The 20,278-nt window shown below is 39.6% G+C and overlaps 1 protein-coding gene across 15 annotated transcripts in view; it reads right to left on the bottom strand.

Moving 5' to 3' along the window:
- Window positions 1-20,278, bottom strand: part of COBL (cordon-bleu WH2 repeat protein) — a 152,408-nt gene that overhangs the window by 5,071 nt on the left and 127,059 nt on the right. For 11 of the 15 annotated variants that reach the window (XM_084508438.1, XM_084508440.1, XM_084508443.1 and 8 more), the window contains 5 exons: window positions 18,867-19,179; window positions 6,800-6,903; window positions 3,519-5,536; window positions 2,746-2,865; window positions 353-607 (listed from right to left, as the gene is read on the bottom strand). In XM_084508438.1, the coding sequence (XP_084364564.1) occupies window positions 353-607; window positions 2,746-2,865; window positions 3,519-5,536; window positions 6,800-6,903; window positions 18,867-19,179 (2,810 nt within the window). The remainder of the gene's footprint in view (window positions 1-352; window positions 608-2,745; window positions 2,866-3,518; window positions 5,537-6,799; window positions 6,904-18,866; window positions 19,180-20,278) is intronic. The other 4 variants (XM_084508434.1, XM_084508435.1, XM_084508433.1 and 1 more) reach the window with 1 other exon arrangement.

A 20,278-nucleotide genomic window follows, 5' to 3' on the forward strand; every position in this document is an offset into this window, starting at 1 on the left:
TCTTTCGTAAGCTCACTTAGTCTGAAGGACATTCAGAATCATCTCAGATTCATAATAATTGAAAAGGGCATGGGAATGCTTTCTGAAATGATATTCATACTCTTTTCAAAAAAGTACTGTCTGTTCATATGGTTGCATGTATGTACAACTATGTTTTGGCCTTAATAGTGTGTTTTAATACCCATTCAAAGGTTTGAAATACGCTAGATCTTTAACTCATTTAGAGAAAACACTGCACATACTTTCTCCTGATGGCAGAAAGAAATGTGTGGCTAGCACAGCTTACAAACAGCTCCCAGGGCACAGCAGCCCCAGATTACTTCATCCACATAGAAATATAAAAGTAATTTACCTTTTTTAACTTTGCTGCTCCAGCACCGGAGCGAATGGCCTCCATTAGGGCTCGCCTTGCCTCCCCAGGGCCACCTGCAGTTGTAGCAGAGAAATTAGGAGCTGCTGTTGACAGCTGAGTTGGAGGTGGTGGTGGTGGTGGCTGAGCAGGGGCAGGTGGGATACAGAACGGCTCTTCCTGAGAGTCTTCTGTTTTCTGCAAGGACAGTTCTGCATTCCTAAAACTCTGGAGCTCTTCAGAAGCCAATGAGGAGATCTGTTCATGATGCAGTTGAAAGGAGGAAGTTAATACCAAGCATGACTAAACAGTAATTACTTGACATTTGATGCACTTTAATTTCAGTACCCCAATTTCACTTTGCTTGAATGACATAAAACATGTAGAACTTTTGTTTGCTCATGAGGTTGAACATCTGTTACTACTCACTCACATCACTCAGCTGGGCTGATTACAAGCATCAAGGATTTGGCATTGACTCTGACTCAGAAACTCAATCTTTATTTACTGTGAGCTCTAGCATCCTGTAACTCTTCTTGGCATGTAAGGTAACAGACAGAGAGTTGGACTTGGTATTCATTTGGAAACAACCACAAGGGGTTTTGGAATCAGGAATATATATTAAGGCTGCAGTAGCCACCCAGGAATCTCATTACTTTTCACATTCTATGCTGCATGGAAATAATCTCATATGACAGAGAGGCTCTTCTAGATTTAAGATTTCATTGCTTCATTGAAAAAAAATAATATTAAACCTAAAGATTTTAGCCACACTGGAAAAAAGTAAGAAAAGAAAGACCAGAGAGAACAATGTGGAAGCACTGGGAACAAAACTGATTGCTCTTCCAAGTGGCTTTCTGTAGAATTTCTGAACCTAAAATTCCTGCATGAATTACTTACTTGGAAACTCTTTCTAGTTAAAATGAATGCAGGGGAGGAGGTAATCTTTCAGACTAAGCCAGCTTTTCCATCAACTGCCTCAATAAATAGTTTTGCCATTAGCAACATTACTAGTAATAATCATGATAAATTATTTGTAATCAAATGATTTGGCAATTATTAGGAAATTCAGTTCCATGTGCCAAACAGGAGGTATTCAAGTAGATGCATTAGTATTCTGTTGCAAAGAAACTGAGGCACAACACTTCCTTAGTGAAAAACGAAAGGATTCATTTCCCATCAAATAATCCAAACTCACAGAGCTCCTATGTTCTATTCCTTCACTGTATACACACACACACAGACATGGACAAATACGTGGTAATAATGTAATGTCAAACAAGACATGAACATTTGAGATGACATGAAAAGACAGCATTTTCATCACAGCACATCTATATCCCACCCTGTACACATACAAACACGATGCTTCAACTAGCACAGGTGACAGAGTGTGAAAAAGAAGCGCACGGTTTCTAGGCAACTTCCTTTAAAACGATGGCAAATGCTTCTCTGCGGGAGGAAAGTATTCCAAAGAGTCTCTGTGGCAATACAACACCACTTCGTTGTCAGAGCCTCTTTTGCACAGATCTACATTTATTCCTCATGAGTGCAGGCTGCAGTTTAGTGTGCGTGAAGATGGCTGCTGCGCTGCATGTTCTGCTCTCAAGCTCCCAGGAAGCTGCACCCTATCTGCAGCAAGGGCAGTAAGGTATTTAGAACTGCTTTGAGGGAAGGAGTAAGTCCCTAACAGAGACAAGGGAGACTTTCTACCTAGTGCCAGCTATTTGGATGTGTGCTAATGGCCTGAGTCATTGCATGAGGGAAACGGGAACCTCCTTGCCAAATACACATCCTTGGCTGGATTAGTGAACTAAGGCTAGAACAATGCAGGCTTCGGCTATTAGGAATAAGAGATCCTTTAATGATTAGGTGAAACTTTCAGACAGAAGGAATTATCCCGCTGTGGTGAAAGTGTTTGAAATTTTCCATCAATTACTTGCATGCACCAGCTCATATTAACAGATAAACAGCACGCATGGAGAAGTCATAGTGTTTTTTCAGATAGCTGGAATTGAATGTATATGGAAGGAAATGCAAATATATTAACCTAACCTCATACCTCTAAAGTGGAAAAAGCAACACCTAAAATGTGAATGTGATGAACATTTGATGTCACCAGTGTACATTCACTGTAATCCATTTGTATTTCTGTACACTTCTTTCTCAGTTAAAAGCACACTGGTTGAAGAAATGTTAAGTTTTATAGCAGAGGGCAGAATCTGCCCTGCCCTGATATCTGCATAAGTCAGATCTGGTTTTGTATCATCACACTCGCTCCCTAAAGTCTTCTCTTTGCAACACAACTTGTAATTTGCATCTTCTCCATGTTTATTCGAAACACTCAGCAGGCACAGTCTGCCCCTACGAGACCACTCATCATCTTGATTTCTTACCTTTTTCAGCTTTGAGGTGCCACTGTGGCCTCTAATTGCTGCTAGCAGGGCTGAGCGCTCATTCTCTGGCTCAGCATATGAGGGTTTGTTGTGATTGCCGTATAGTGCACTGTCTGAAACCTAGAATGTGAAAAGAATAAACCTCAGATTGTTATTAGATATTTACTTAGAGATACTTTGTAAACACTATTAAAAGTATTTTTAGCACTTGTACCAGAATGCAAGCTATGGAAACTGCTGTCTGTCTGCTTTTGTGCCTGCTTTACAACCTGAGCTCACACTGAATGGTGAGGGTACCCATAGGTCCCAGTTAGTAATTCCATACTTACAGATTCAGTCTCACATCCCCTAAGCATAAAATCAGTGCTTAGGGCAGTGCCACTCAGTGGCAAGCTGGTATCACCTAGCAATACAAAACGGAGTTTTCTTTCCTTTGCAGGTTTTTACAAGTTTTCTACGTGCTGTGTGTTCCTGTTTTTACATAACAGCCCGAAACGCAGGCTAGGCTCTTTGGCTAACCTCGATTACCTCTCCTTCATGCTGTATCTATGCAACCTCTGCTTCTTTTAGGCAGTGCAGCAGCAATGGTGTTGCGTAACATACAGGACGTGCAGAACCACCAGTGGCTTGGGCTGCATTTTGCCACTATAAATTTTTCAAAGGCCATGTGTACTCCAGGTCCCCAGCAATGGTAAGTTATAAAACCTCTTGTGTCTGTCAGACTTCTGTGGGTTTCTGCAATATGAACAGACTAAAGAAAGTCTCCACTTTACCTTCCTGAGCTTCTCCTTTCCCCCTCCTGTTTGAATGGCTTCCATTAGGGCGCTGTGCAGCGACGTGTCTTTAGGAATTGGTTTTTGGACAACAGGTTTGAACTTCTTCTTTGGTCCAAAGATATTGGTCTGCACATTAACATCCAGTTCGCCAACAGCATTAGTAAGCGAATCATCAGGTTTGTCCTTCTGTTCTGACTCTGCCTTTGCTGTCACACCATTTAACTTGGGCGATGCTCTCAGCGAACTCACTTGCATGCTGTCAGCAGGAGGCCATTTAGTGATCCGCAAAGACGAGCTGAAGGGGGGTGAGACTCCTTGGAGATCAGGTGACTTGAGAGAGGAGGCTGAATTACTACGGGGCAAAGTCTCACATTTCTGGTCGAACAAAAGATGCTTCTTTTTCTCCGCTATACTTTGTTTGCTATTTAAACTGTGCTCATCTTCTGTACCATCGTTATCCTTCAGAGAGGATTTATTAAGTGGGACACTGACATTCTTTTTATAGAAACTAGCAGGAGTTGCTTGATTTGGTGCCCTGATGTTAACTACTTTGTTTTCCATGCCAGAATTATCACCAGGTGTGAGCCTGTGGGATACTTTTTGACTGCTAGTAAAAATATTTGCATTTTTTTCTGTTGTTTCTGCCGATTCCATTTCCACAGGGCTGGAATTGGCCACAATAATACACCTTTTTGAGGAAACTTCTGCTTCAGTTTTAGCCTCTCCTGCTCCATGCTTATATTCATCTTTCTCATGAAATTCTGCAGAGTCAGGCTTAAAGGTAGGTAGGTTGATGTGTTTTGCAATGGCAGAGGCGACATACTGACTTGAAGTTCTCCTATGAGGTTTTAGAAACGGAAGCTCCATCTTGTCTTTATTAACGGCTGGGGCCATTAATGGTTTTACCTGAGACTGCGTGACTGGAAGAGGTGGTTTGGTCTTTTCGTTCTCAGACGGTTTTTCAGCTACCTGGGAAGTAACAGTTTGTGGTGCTACAGGTTTTGGAGCTGCAGGACTGACAGGTTTGTGTTCCTGTTTTGTAGCGAAGGACTTAGAGTTTGTGTTAACTGCTGGCTTCTTAGCAAGATGCTCTGCAGAGTCATCGCTTTGTTTTTCCACAGAACTTGACCTCCAAAATTCCTTCACTTTCCCGAGAGGAATTTCCTCACTTTCACCAGTAGAGGAACCTGGTATGTTCTTACTGACCACAGCCTTTGGGTTGATAAGGTTGCCTAGTTCGTCTATCTTAATGGCACCAGTGGAGACTGAAATGCCTCTATCAGAATGTTTTACTTCAGGTTTGGGAGGGACAACTTTAAAGGTTGTCAAACCCATTTTGGGTTCGTAATTTGTTCCCCAGTTCTGGGCACGATGACACCACGGGGGTGTTGATGGGACCTCTTCTGCCTCAATTTTTTTTGCTGGTGGCCATTTGATTTCTAATTCTGATTTACTTTTTTTCAGAGTTCTCTCTCTGTTACTGCCTTCATTAAATGGATTTATTTTCTCTTTTGCTGTACTGATTTCAGTTGTGGTCTTTGAGTGAGACGGAATCAGCTTAGATTTACACTCCTCAGACTTCATACCATGCCTGGGTGGGGCTTCCAGTCTTAAGTTCTTTTCACTTCTTTTTTCGAAGGAGGATGTGAGAGATTCAAACATATCTCTCCTCTGTTCCACAGGCAAGTGAATGAATTCGCTTTCAGATGGTTGCTGATGTAGTAGGTCTTTGGATTTACATACAGCTCCAGTATCTGTGTGCCCTTTATCAAAGGAACCCGCATTGTTGTTTTTATTTGTAAAGTTTTCTGTACTGACAGAGTCAGCTAGTAAGTTCCGTGAACCCCTTGTCTCTTGGTTTCTAGGTGAATTAGAGATGGTAACTTCTGGAACATCATCTATGACTGTCACTGGAACAGAACTGGCAACATCCTGGGGATCCTCAACTTTTCTTATATGTGGGCTCAGCACTTCACTCATACACTCAGAGTCAGAGTTACTTTTAACATCCATTGCTGCAAAATACACATATAGTATTACATATAGGCAATATTTAGGCAATATGACTTTAAATTAGACAAACAGCTAACACAAAGTTACCCATATCAGATATTTCAGTTACACAAAAACTAACAGGAATATATTTATGCCTGTATTACGAAAAAGGAGAGATCTGTGTCCTTTTTATTGTCTGGCTGCTGATTAGGATCAGCCAAATATTCCTGCAGTCCTCCTGCTTCAGCCAGTGGGAAACATATAAATGCAGCTGAAAGCAGAATTTAATCTATTGTTCATACCTTATCTTTGACTAACTTCTCTCAGTGATAAACATTTCACCACATGACTCCAAAGGAGAAACACTTCTGAGAAACAGTGAGCAACTCCAAATTATGTTTCCCAGACCTGGTTAGTAATAACAACCCAGCTGAAGGATTTCCTTGAGCAAGCAAACAAAGAAACAGTACTTGTATTTTTTTTCTCCATTCTTTCGTTTTCCTTCATTACCAATGACTCCAGAAGCCTCATTGTGCAAGAAGCTTAACTCTCCTCTCAAATTTGCTGGTATAAATAAAGGGTTACAACACAGAAGCTAAGAAAAAGCAGTGTTCAAAAACTCACAGAAATTAAATTGGAAGTCCACTGCAAAAGTACTGAAATAAAGATGGAAAGTTTTAAAGTATTCAGCATCGTTTGATGACAAACCATTAATAGTGAAATGTTTGTATTCACAGCTGGAAAAACAGAAGCACATTATTGCTTTGTGATTAGATTTTATCTCTTCCCATTGTTTCTTCCTGCATTTTTCAATTTTTAACTTTACAACATACGTCTGCTAATGTAGTGGAGACACGTAAAGGAGACCAAAATGTCTCCCCTTCTCTGCTTCACTAGGATAAAAGATGCAGCAGAAGTACTGTTTATAAAAGAGAGCTAAATTCACTAGTGATTTAGCATCACTGAAGTCCATGAAATTATACCAAATTTGGCCCACAATATGTGTCCACAAACTGCTGATCATCTCTTCCTAGTAGCAGACACCAGAATACAATGACAACCTGATAAACAGCTTGATAAATACTCAGTGCTGTTTTATAAGGAATGGCTGCCCCAGAAGCAAAGGGAAAGCAGCTTCTTTGGATGCACCACATTCTGCCTCAGACCTGTGAGTTGCTCCCAGTGATCTCAGTGAGAAATGTGCAGATGTCTCAGATGTTTGACTGAGTACCTCCCAGCTATGCATATGTCTTTTGTACCTCAGAGGTTACACAGCTCCCTACCTTCTAAATCTTCATCCAGGTCAGCCAAAGTCTGCTGGAGTTGTGCATCAATGAATACATCCTCATTTCCATGCTTAGCTGCAGTTACTTCTTCATTTTTGCTGCTAATAAAGAGAAAAAAACACATTGTGTGTCCTGCTTTTTTGCTTTGTACTGTTGCTCTGAAATATGCTCTCATTGCAGCCCCTTTGGCTCCACTGGGGTTCTGAAATCCATTCCCCAAATTATGAAAAATACGCAGCCTTAGAGACTCAAACCACGCCGACACGTGCATTTAGGAGGGACTTCAGTGATGCCCAAGCATATTCCGTGTGCTGGTGATCAAAAGATTAGGATTAATACACCCTGTCACAAAGAAATGGTCTGGCCTCACTGTGAAGCATGCAATTCAGCTGGACCGCAGAAAAGCAACATATGCCAAGGCAAAGTTTTTGCATATCCACGTAATTTTAAATCAGACCGCTAGCCATCCTGTGCACACTCTATGCCAACAAATCTGCACCTTAATTAAATAAAAATTGCATGGCAATGAAAAATAAATACAGCTAAATACTGTTAGACAATCGCTCTGCATCCTGGGGGGAGGGAGGAGAGGAGTAAAGAGAAACTAATCCCTTGAGAGCTGTTTCTAGTGAAACATATCAAGTGGCCTGATTTTGCCAAGAAATAACTATATGGTTTTTGATGGAGTTGTACAATGATCTAAAACAAGTCTAAAATCAGAATGAGTGCCAAGTGTTGTCTTGGCTTATTGAAGAAAAAAAGAAAATGAAGATGAAACTAAGAAGAGTCCTAACAAAACAAAACAAAACTAAAATAAAAAAAATACACATGACAACCTGTTACACAACAGACCTTCTGTTTCTTAGGAAGAAAAATCTTGACCAGCAAAGCTTTCCTATCTAAATAATCAAAACCAGGATGTTATGTTGGACAATTCATTTTTAATAGCTACCTGTTTCTCACCTGAAGTTAAAACATTGTCATCTGTGACACTGCCTCTAAGTTCTGCCCATGTGATTAGTTTATTGACAAAATAGTTTTCCCTTCCAACCACACCTAACACACTCTGGTCAGGTGAAGCAACTTTGCCCTTTTCAATATCAAGCCCTTAATATCATAGATAAAGAAACATGACTTGTTTTTTTTTGGTAGTTTGTTGAAGATCACATGAAAAAGCACTACTTTTCTATTACCCTTTAGAAGAATTTACCGAATAAATACTCATGGATGTTACCTGACATTGATTTAAATGATCTCTAACAGTGTAGCTTCTTTTTTTGCTATTTGATTGCTTTAGTTTTCTCTTGCTCTTAACAGGACTAACTGAAAGCACATGTTCAAGCATCAGGTATTTCATTTTTATTTTTATTTTATTTTATTATTATTATTTTTTTTTTGCATTCGCCTCTCCTTTCTTTGCATCTTCAGTAGCAGCCCTGGAACCTGATTTCTTTCCCTACACTAGGACGAAATCAAGGTTTGAATACAGAGGAAGAGACGCAGTGCTGCCATAGAATATCATTTCTTCCAGCATCTTCCACTGACCAGAGCTTTGGCAGGCTCTGAATATCCCCAGAAACTGATGTGAACTGATGATGCTCAGGCTCATAGTGCAAGATCATGGCAAACTGAGTTTTCCACATGATGGATTAAGAGAAAGGTGGCACAATTCAGCCAAAGTCACCAACAGAAGCAATGGGTGCTGAAAGGCAGGAGTTCTACTGTACCCTGAACAAACACACACACACACAGATCAATGAGATCATTCATCTGAGCAAACTGATAAAAAGATTTAAGCTTACTTCAGCATTCAGATTGAGGTAGAAGTCTGGCAAACAAAACTATCAACTTTATGGTGGCAGAAAGTATGAACCACCTGAATGTCATATTGATTTTGCTGTGAAAAGCTTTATAAAATTAATAAAAAATACTTGCTCTCCTGAGTGCATTTTAAAACCAATTAATTGCAAACTCAAAGAAACCATTTGTGATGGGAAAATGATCCAAACTGTGCACCAGCTAAACAATATGCAGCATGGAAGGTAAATATTACTTTCTTCTTTAAAAAGATGGTCTTGTGGGATAGTTGTGAGCAGTTGGAAGTAAACTACTGACATACATTGAGACCCTTTCTCTAAGCTACTGTGAAGAAGGTGCTTCAGGCTATAGTGCTTGAGAAAAACCTTGGAAGATACATGTGTAAACCTCTATCTACCACAGAACTAGACCATATTTTCATGAAGGCTGTGCCAGCTCACCACCTTTTGGTACTTGATCATATCTTTCTGTCTCTTGCCTGACTGTTCTTCAACACAGGCAAAATCTGTATTACTAAGGTTATAGGTATTGGGCTTTCTCCAGGAAGTAATGAAAACAATTGGCTTGAGGATTTTATGGGTGATTTATCTAGGAAAACATATTTAGGGCTAGAATGGGGATTCTTATGTTCCAAGTAGGTAGTTTGGGTTCACTGGATTGACCAGCTCTTTTCTCATGTCAATCAGGGAGAATCTTTCAAAGACTCCTTATAGCAAAATCATCTTCTCCTTGATGGGCACAACAGTCAGCAAAGGTTTCTTTTATTATCCTCTGTGCACTTATGCAGAGACTATACGTAATTTGCCTCTCAATCTCTGCTTCAATCTCCTTATCTAGACAACCAGGATAATAATATCCAATTCAGAGAATTTTTGTGAAGGAAAGAGAACAATGCAGTGAAAATGAAAGGATTCTTATTCTTTTACAGAAAGAGCTTCAGAAAAAGCAGATCTTTTCTTGTGCATTTCCAAATTCCTAAAAGAGCTATTGTTCATTTCATCTCCACACTCACCAAAAAAAGCAAGACAGAAAGTATATATTAATCACAGAGCCCGTCTTGAAATTCTTAGCACTGAGAATTTAAATGTGATACGTGTTTCAGGAGGTGAAAATCTGGTAGTTTCCAGTAGCTCACATAGTTTATAAATACATGACTGAAAAGACTCTTGCACACAACAGCATTTGGAAAGGAAAACAAGAGGGCCTCTGATTTTTACTTTTTTCAAAGACTTCTTCCCTTCTAACGCTATACACTTTTCTTTTGTTGACAGCTCAGTTTTGGCCAGTATCCAAGAAAAATATAGGACTTATTCCTACGTTTTACATTCTAGATAAATATTACCAGTGGCATTTTCTCACACATACTTTTTTTTTGACGTAGGAAAGAACTTGATAACCTTTTTGCTGCCTTTCTGGTAAAACGTGAGGTGCTAAAAATACACCACTGGTAAGCGTTTAGCACAAGCTCGAAAAGGCAAACTTGTGTGGTTCTTGGAAGCCTGCTCACTTATTGCTTATGTAGATTAGCTGAGATTTGTGCAGGAGCACAGAACTGAGCAAAGTGAGTACTAAACTACAGCCTTTAGTGCTCCACTGAGCTCAGGCTACAATACACAACTACTCCTCAGCAGTCATTCATGCAGTTGGAGACAAAATGAAACTTATGGCAGCATTTTGTCAAATTAGTGCCACGGGAGACAGACATTTATGAGAAAGTTTACATTCTGAGAAAGAGAGGAAAATCTGTGATAAGCCTTCCTGGAAATGCATTAGAAGACAATATATTTGCAATGAGAGAAGCTGCTATTTTGTTCTACTGAGAGCAGCTTTATCTGGGGATTTGCAAATGACACAACTGACTTAAGTCTCTCTGGGCACTTCTTGGGAGTTCTGGAAAGCCTCCCGTATGGGACCATGGGTACAGACCACGACTTCCAGCATAATTGAGAAAATATAACATGGAGCTATGCAAACTGCAGAGAAGAGACCAAGGAAGAGATTCAGTTGTTGTCTAGCTGGGACACTCAGTGCCATCTGAAGCACTGTAGGACATTCAAGACATCTGTGTGGGGCTGGCAGACAACAAGGAACTGATAGGAGACCCATGCCCCTGCTAGAGGTGGAACACCAGTACACGTCTTCATCGAATGCTTCCCAAAAGTCTCACTCATTTTGCACCACCTTTGCTTTAACAAGACTTGAGAGTACAGCTCCTATAGATTTGTTACCAGCTGGGCAGGAAAGACAGAGCCCTTGTAAATCAGAGGCAAATCGAGGGAGGCCCACAGTGCAGGAGCACACACGGGGAAAGAGCAGCTTCTGTGAGGCTGGCAGTTCGATGGACATGAGAGCATTCAGCCCCTCACATGTGTCTTAAGCAGCTAACAGGGATGTGGAAGGCTGGTATTATGGTTACTCCGGACTGGCCTTTGGAGCATTTTGGCTCCTTTCCCTGCTCTGATAGTTTTTTCAGTGGGGTACTGGGGATTTACTTTAACTCTGCTGAATGTATCCAGATTCATCCTCTTCAAAATGGATCAACAATATTCTCCTCTTCACAGAATCACAGAATCACAGAATTTTCTAGGTTGGAAGAGACCTCAAGGTCATCGAGTCCAACCTCCAACCTAACGCTAACAGCCCTCCACTAAACCATATCCCTAAGCTCTACATCTAATGCTGGGAAGATAAGTGCTTCTACCTGGGATTTATCATAGCTGGTGTTAAAGAAAAGACCGATGGTGAATGATTTTATGTTGTAGAAAGTAGGGCTGAAAGTCTATCCTTTTTGAAAATGCCTTTCTGTTCAACCAGGTCAGAAATGACATCAAGATATCTCAAAGTGCTTATGTATTTGTTTTGTGATTGATGCAGCAAAGTACTCTTAAAAACTGGAGGTAACTATTTTCCAGAGTAGCCGAGTTTACAAAATCTTAGGGTCCATTTTTCCATTATTTATATTTCTTATGCTATATAACTTTTTTTTTTTTTTTTTCTATTTCCTTTTGAGGAATTTCTTGCTCTCTCTCTCATGTTTTTCCTTGTAAACCAAGAGATGTTATTTAACCTCGCCACACCATCTTTTAACCTGCAGTGTTACTGTGCACAGGTTAAGTTGCTGCACTGAGATTTAAGTCAAGCTAGTCCACTTTCCTGACTATTTCTGGCAATCCTGTCTGCCTGCAGGCTTTCCCGTTGAGAAGTTGAGAATGGCTGCAGAAGAGCAGTTAGTGTAAGTAGTGGGCTCTCTGGTCACTGAAGCTATGACTGGACCAAGGAGATTCTCTGCTAACTCCTGTGAACCTGAGCATAATGTTTTAAAGTTCTAGCTGTGTATGACCAAAGCCTGTAAAAATGCCATACTGTAGACTGTTAAAATACTGGAAAGTACATCCCACTTGGGATTGGCTAGGTAAAAAAGTCATCAGTTGTCTTCCACATAAGATTTCCAAAAGTTGCAGGAACTAGGGAAAGGAAAAAGTACATGTTCATATTCTGTTGAATGCCACATAACCTTGCTTTTTGTGTTCTTCAACAAGGGGTTAAAAAAATCGCTGTAAATACTTTTTGAGAACAAATTGCAAGTATAATTTCTGCTCCAGGTTTTTAGTTTGTGTTCTGTTTCTAGCTCTGTGGGACTGCATCATACTTACAATGGTCTTTGGGCTGCAATTATATTTGTGCTGAATAAAAATCATCAGAAAATTTAATTAATCTGTTTTCAAATTCTAGAATACACAGGTCCAATAGTGCCCTCAGACATAACACCTGGTTAAAATAAGAACTTGCAAATACAGAGAAGGAGGAAAATGAAGTAATTTTTCATCAGCAGCTAGGTTTACAGTTCTTTTACAGTCCTCCCCCATGGCTACTGGTCAAAAACTGTAACAGAAAGCAAATGAAAAAGCTTCTGCTTATTTATAGTATCATTTTGTGGTTTTGAGATCCTTAATGCTAGAAATCTCTGAGCTTGTTACATAGTGGGATGATTTAAGCTTCTAGAGCCCCAGACATATGTCTCATACGCTTCAGGGTCCTCCCCTAGGCTGCAGAAGCAGCAGCTTGCAGTTGCTGTACAGCTGGAAGCATGCCCCCGCTCCCCCTCCTTGCACCATCCTCTGGCAACAGCTTCTCAACGGGAAAGCCCGCAGGCAGATAGGATTGCCAGAAATAGTCAGGAAAGTGGACGAGCTCGACTTAAATCTCAATGCAGCAACTTAACCTGTGCGCAGTAACACTGCAGGTTAAAAGATGGTGTGGCGAGGTTAAATAACATCTCTTGGTTAACAAGGAAAAATATGAGAGAGAGCACGGACCAGAGCCTTTCTCTGCTGGAGGCAGCACTGCATCTTTAGCAACCCAAGCTGCTTCCTAGCATGCTGTGTATTATACAGCTCCAAAGTACATGGCATTTTACAAGCCGATGAGTTTAACAGAAAGGCTAATCTGGATTCTTGCTGTATAATGACTGTGAGTATCTATTACTTAACTGTAATATCATTAGTACCTTCCCTCCATGAACATCTGCCAGCAGAAAAGTGCATGAGAATATCCAAATCCAAAGAGTTTTCTGGAACAAGGGGAAAGGGAAAGCCAGAGATAAGGAAGGAAATTAGCAAAACTATGTAAGAAGCAGAGGCTTGCAAATCTGTCAGACATCTGGGTCTTAATTAAGTAATTTTTCATCCCTGAAGTTCTCCTTGTCACTTTAACCCTTTCTCGTCCTTCCTCCTCCTAAAAGTACATTTATTCTGTTTTCAAAAAAGTTAAACACATGCCCACCCAGCTAAAACAAAGCCCATCTTATAAAGAAATGAGGGAGTAAAACTTTCCCATATTTCTCTAAGATTGCTACAAGTGACATGCAGTTATATAGAAGATATTTGTGCACACAAATGTATACATATTATATACACAGTGTTATTCTCCTTCCTGATTGCCTTCTGCCACTCTCGATTATACTTTTTCTTCCTCTGACCTCCTTCATCATTAAATTCTCTCCAGCTACCAAGTTCTCTTTCCCCCCTGTCCTTCCCAAGTGGAATACAAAACCTTGTAACATTTGAATTTGAATGGGCTGAAAATTAAGCAGAACAAGTTCACCCACCCCTGTCCTTTCAAGCATTTTTTTAAATCTAACTCGTCAAAACTCAAAGAGTTTTGTAGCAAACAGCCGAGTATTTCTCAGGTTGGTAACAAAGCGGAGTCTTTTCCTTCTCCTCCCCATAGCTCCAGCTACCACAACCAGAGCCAAAGGTAACAAATTCTCCCAAGAGAAAGGGAGGAAATAGGATTCTCCCTCTCCAGATCCAGAGCATGAACTGATCTCCGCTTGGTTCCCCCACCCCCACCCCGTGCCCTCAATTAGCTGTACGTGAAAAAATAATCCTCCTTCATGGCTACTGACACAGGAACTCAAGGGAGGGGAAAATCCCTTTTTAACCTCTGGAAGGTATCTTTTTGTCCCTGACAAGTCACCGTTTATCATTATGCATTTACTTCGCTTTAAAACTGCAGAATTCCCTTTAGATTTTAAAATACTTAAAAACAAAAACAAAAACAAATACAAGAAAACTAAATTTAAAACCTTTTTTAAACTTTAAAAAATATTTTGTACTTTAAGTATTTTAACTGCCCTTAGTGAGGCTGGTAGAACAGCTCACTCTTAAGGGCCCTTACAAAATCCCAATTTCAGTTGCTCATATCTTTGAGAAATAATATCTTTGCAAGGTGCCAGTCCAAATACAACAGTTTACAACATGCCCACGATCATTCTATTATTTTCTTTCTAGCAAAATGGTTAAGTGTCTTTGAAGAAGAGAGTTTGAAGGAAATGGGGGGGTGCACCCTAATACATGAAATGCTGTTTGAATGCTCAGTCCTCTGAAAAAAATGGGTCTTGTGTGATCTAACTGGTCACTGGTCTGCCTTGACTCTGTGCATCACCTCTCCTTCTCTAAAGTAGGATAATGCCACCTCTTCATCTCACGTGAGCACTGTGAAGAGAAATTAATTAAAGTCTGCATGGCACATGGATACTAGCATGATGAGTAAGATAGAAAAAGCAAGAGGAATTTAAATAATCCTGTCTCCAGAAGAGAATTTGAACTGAGAGCAAATGTTGGTATAGCTGCTCTGTTAAGTAAGTTCTGACACTTAGAAAGAAAACAGAAGAGTATGATCATTTAACCAGAGACTTTATCATACTGCACAAAAGAGGGGGAAATTAAGGTTAAAGGGGGGAAACTAAGGTTAACCAGACAGCCTTAATATTAATGTTACCTAACTTTGAGCATGTGACTTAGCATCCCTAATAACATTATTTTAAAATAATTTTTAATGTGTAATTATTTATAAAGCTCCAGACAGTAGATGTGCATGATGCTTTATAGGCATATAAAATTGACTGATCCCTGCCCCAAGGAGCTTGCGTGATGACACCATACAAGGGATGGGAAAGGAGGGGGTATGGGAGGACAGGGTTGCAACACTGTGAGATCATGAGATGTGCTTACTGCTACATAAGCAACATTTCAGCTTCTCTGTGGTTTTCTTGTTACTCATTTAACACTATATATTAAAATTTGGTGAACAGATACATAACACAAATCAACTGTAAGGAAGGATATGAAGAAAGAGAACTATGTTGTACAGTGTTGGGAGTCAGCAGTTAATATTAAAACATTCACAGCCCAACGCTGCATGTAGTCAATTATTTATATGGGGTTAGCCCGTGGCACCTCCAGCTGAGATCAGGATTCTGCTCTCAGGCACTGTGTGAACATATCATGAGATATGATAACTGTGTGAAGAATTTCACCGTAAAAACAGTAAGTGTCTGACAGGAATATCAGAGGCAGAGTGACAAAAATAGTTTAACAGGTTAGAGGCAGGTAGAGTGAGTGATTTGATACTCTACATGATAACTCTTAGGTGTATTTGGATTAAGATCGCTTGAACAAGAATCCCAAAACAAAACAAAGAAGAATGCAGGTGCAAATGGCTCCCATGTGCTGGAAAACAAGACCATGGAGGAAAAATCCCAGCCTGGAAACCCCTGCACTATGGGGACCTTCTTTTAAAATTTTTTGTCTGTGTTCTCTGGGAACTGAACAAGATTTGAACTCTGTTGCAATTTTCATTTCTGTGTGTGCAAAACCTGTGGTAGATGTCATTTCTTCCTTGGCCACACTATTATAATGCTACACAAAGACAAACCTATTGCATATTGAAGCCCGTACCCTTAAACACTCACAACTTTCCTTGAGTTCAGTAGCAGATGAGGTGCAGACCCTGCTGTGATATTCCAAAGCCATCAGGTATTTCAGCTGCTCTGAGACCACCCACACCAGCCAGTGAACAATTCCAGAAGCTTTAAGAAAAATGAATTTAAAAATACACGTACAATTAACTAAAGTAAGCTATGTGGTAAAATACTCTTGATGATCTCCTGGAGCACAGGCTAAGCCTTTGTAGCAAACCTATCTCTAACAGCTACGATCTTGATCATGCTTTTCACTGCAGTTTGTTATGGTGCACATGCCAAACACCACTTGGTCTTTCTTTATAGCCTCTTCACACTCTAAATATGATTTGCTTCCACTTTAAGGGTGGTTCTCATTACCCACACAGTACAAAATGATTTTAGTATACAGCACTACAGTTATTTCACAGCGTGAAAAGCCCAGATTTTAGTCAGCTTTATAGTTTAAAGTGATAAGCTAAATATTTCCATTATTCTTATTAACTTTTTTCCCCCCAAGTCTGGGCCACATTAGTCACTCACTGCAATTTCTGGCTTCAGTGGAGCTCAGAACTCAAGGACTCCAATTCACTGCTGCTAGCTACTGTTTCTCTACAGCAGTGACATACTCTCCAAATTTCTTTGTTCTTATCCTCTTTTTAGAATTGAGTTAGATCTAGGTACAGGGAAGAAGACAAAGGAATTAAGAAACTACATGTAAATTTTTCCTTGAAGTTCTGCAGCTTTTGAAACACATTTAAAACTCTGTATAGGTTGGTATCGATAATTCATAAAAACTGCACTTTGACCTGTCTGGGAATTTAGAAGGCTTGTTGGTCCTGATAGTAGCCCATTCATCACAAGAATTACATATAATCTCAGAGCTCCCAACAGATTTTGTTATTGGGGTGGTGGCTGCTCTGACAGCAGAAGTTGACGTTGATGTTCTCCAAATTGGCTGTACCCCAAATTGTACTCAGAATTGATTTAAATCCCACCAGAACAAGCATTTAATATGAATAGCTTAAAAAGAAAAAACAACCACCAAAAAACACAACTATTTTTTCTTCCCCTCCACACTTATGAAGTGACTTTTAAACACTTAGCAAGCTGACCTCAAAAGGATTTAGAAAAGCACAATTTTCACAGCTGGTTTGTTTATAAACACATGTTAGGGGGAGTGCTGGATTTACCTTCAAACACTGCTGGCACATTCAGAGCGCAAAAGTTTAAAAGATTTTACTACCAGTATCTCTGCTGTGGCAGCCTAAGTGATTGCTGCCATACGACTAGAATCAATCACAAATGTTAGACTGCTACTCACTCCTAAAGGTGATCTGAAATAATTTTTCTGTCCCAGAGCCCCCCCAAAAAAACATGATTCATGAAAAATAGCTTCACTCCCTGAACAACAAAACTTTCTCCTCTTCCAGCCTAAAACCTCTCCTTTTTAATTATAGTTAAATACAGATTATTTCAAATGCTAGAATCACAAAAGTTTAGGTTAGTAGCATAGTCCAAGCAGGGCTAGTTTCAAAGCTAGATGAGGCCACTGATTAGGATTGTTCTTACAGCACCATGCTTTGATGTCTTTGTTCAATATTATGGTAATCTTTTCTTTTTCTTTTTTTTTTCCCCCTAAATGTGCATGTGTGTTTTTCTAACCAGTTTAGAACCTGGATTTTGAGGAAAGTTGCTACTGCTTAATTATTTTACTACTGAAATTAAAGGGTTGATTTTTCAGACTGAGTCTGGAAGGTTCACTGTAGCTACTATATTAGCCTATCAAACCCTCCAAACAGAGACTGTATCAAGACCTAAGAAACTGTAGAAGGACAAATGCTGAGAATAATGTATTATTGAAGAAGTATTTAAATGAGACTTGACCTTGTTCCCCTTGATATTGATGGGAAAAGAAAAGCCCTGAGATCATTCCAATAGGTTAAATACTGACTTTGGCCTAATTTATCCCTAATTTATCCCTAATTTATCGTCCACTGCATGATCCAGGATGAAGTTCTCCCTCAGAAATGTGTGGAAGGAAATAACTAGGTCATGATACATGTTCTTATGAAGGGGCTACAGATTAGCAGCTGAATGGAGAGAGACCAGAAAGCACAGACTTTGTGTCAACTGAGAATTCAGAGGAATTTCTGGCCCCTGTCCCATGACTCTGCAGCATCACACAGAGCGGATCCCTGTCAGTACTACCAGGCCACCCTCCTTGCTGGAGGCACAGCTTCCTATTTGGCCAGTTTGTATTTGCAAAGTCCTATAAATTTTGGGTTCCTTCTGCAGCCCTGCCACCAACTATGTGAGTTTTGGCAAACAAACAGTGTCAGAGTCACTTCTGCTTGAGGGCAGTTTCTAGTTAAATTCCAGGTTCTCGTATTTTCTTGCAAAAACTTAAGTAAAATATTTATTAAAAAAAAAAAAAAAAAAAAAGGAAATATGCTGGGAAAAAAAAAAAAAAGAAAAAAAAACAAGGTACAACATCAATGGAGGTTAGCATTAGGTGAACATACATATGCATGCACACACCCACAAATAAGCCCCCAAATTTCACTGAACACAATTCTTTTCTACCTGGTTTTCAATGACTTGAATTTTTCCATTTTACACATTTTTCATTATATGACCTGCATGTAATTTTTCTAGATCAATACAAAGTATCATTTTAAGTGCTTCATATCAGAACCACAAAATACAGCAAACTGAAACAAAATTATTTCAAACTTCTTGGAGAAATTAACTCTGGAGGGCAGCAGTCTTTAGCAAGAAATGTAACTACAAGTTCAAACAGAAAAGTGACCTTTGCCTGTTGCTACAAGTATGTTACTGGAGGGGATTTGGCAGAGAGTTTTTTCACTGGGAGGAGTCACTTGGCATTGGCAGTGGTTTATGAAAGAGCAGAAGAAAGAAGAAGTTGGTTTTCTTAAAAGATTCCCTACAAGGAGGATATGCAAGATATTCTCTAAAAGCCAACCGCAAATGAATCTTTACCTCTGTGGAGCACTGTCATATCCCATGTTACTGCAGCAGGTCTTCTTTACAGGGCATGTCTCTGTGCCACACATTGCATCTGCCTCAGCTGAGTCCACGTAGCCATTGACCAGCTTTATGTCTCTTGACTTCATGCTGTCATTTTGTGAATCCAAAGATACAATGTCAGATGGGGAGCTCACAACACCTGAGTCTTCCGTGGTGTCCTCTGATGCAAAACAGCTGCTTTCTGATGCTGTTTCTTCTACCTCAGATAGCTCCATAACTGTGTCATCCACTGCATAAGCATTATCATGTGCAGGCAGCAGGCTCTCTAAATGAAATACAGCAAGGAAAGTTAGCTGAAAGTCATTAGCAAATAAACCAAGGACAGATCTATTGCTTTATACCTAGAAAAATAATACATGAAATCCATTAGAAATAGTAGAATGGTGCTCAATATCTGTATACATGATAGAGATGATTTGCAAAGTGACAAAAATTTCATCCTTCTTTACTTCTAGAAAGGTGTTTTGCCATGCATGTCCTGTGGAGTTTGGGTTTTATAATGTTCGTATCATCTTCCTTACTTTTCTGAAGAAACAACTCTCTAGGGACAGCTTCTTGAGGAATTCGAGAAATGCAAGGTCTCAGCTCCTTCCAATGAAGCATGAAGATAAATTTAACTGATATTGTATGTAAAAAATAAAATAAAAAATTCCCATAAGAAGTCCATACAGAAGTAAAAATGGGCTGCATTTCCTAGTTAGGAAACTGAATTTGTAAAATAGTTTTTTTTATTGCTGGCCCACTCTGTGGGTTACTTTATTTTACCAGGCTTCAATTTGCTACGTGTTAAGTGGGAGAATAACAATCACCTCTTTGCAAAGTATACAAAACCTAGTAAGTGTTACAGAAAGGTAGACAACTTAAAGCAGAACCTTTTCCAACTTTCAGTTGTTTATATAGGAGATCAAGGGATATGCCCTCTGTATGTTTAACTGTAACATCACTGCAAGTGATGATAGATGATTAGATATAGCATTTTATGCTCCGATTTAGTTTTTTAGTTTGGTTCCTATTATCTACTTTTTTTTTTTTTTTTTTTTTTGTATGTGTGAAAAATACAACTTTGTTATTACCCTTAGGAATTCTACAACTCTGGATTCCATCCTGCAATTATGCCTTTAAAGGGGAATTCCCAATAAGGTCAATAACTTCTGAGTGACTGAAGACAGCATCACGCCTAAACACACTTCTTTTGATCAAGAGGAATCAATAAAGACTAATCTGAATGTTTAATTGGGAATTATAAGTGTGCTCCATTCTCTTCTTCAACCTCAGTAAGCAAAAGGAAGGTTACAGAATTGGTTATGGTCTGATCCTGCAGACAGTTGTGGTGGATGTTAATTATATGAGAAGTCCCACGTCTA

Source organism: Aythya ferina (genome assembly GCF_964211825.1).
Source record: "Aythya ferina genome assembly, chromosome: 2".
In the NCBI taxonomy this organism is placed as follows: domain Eukaryota; kingdom Metazoa; phylum Chordata; class Aves; order Anseriformes; family Anatidae; genus Aythya; species Aythya ferina.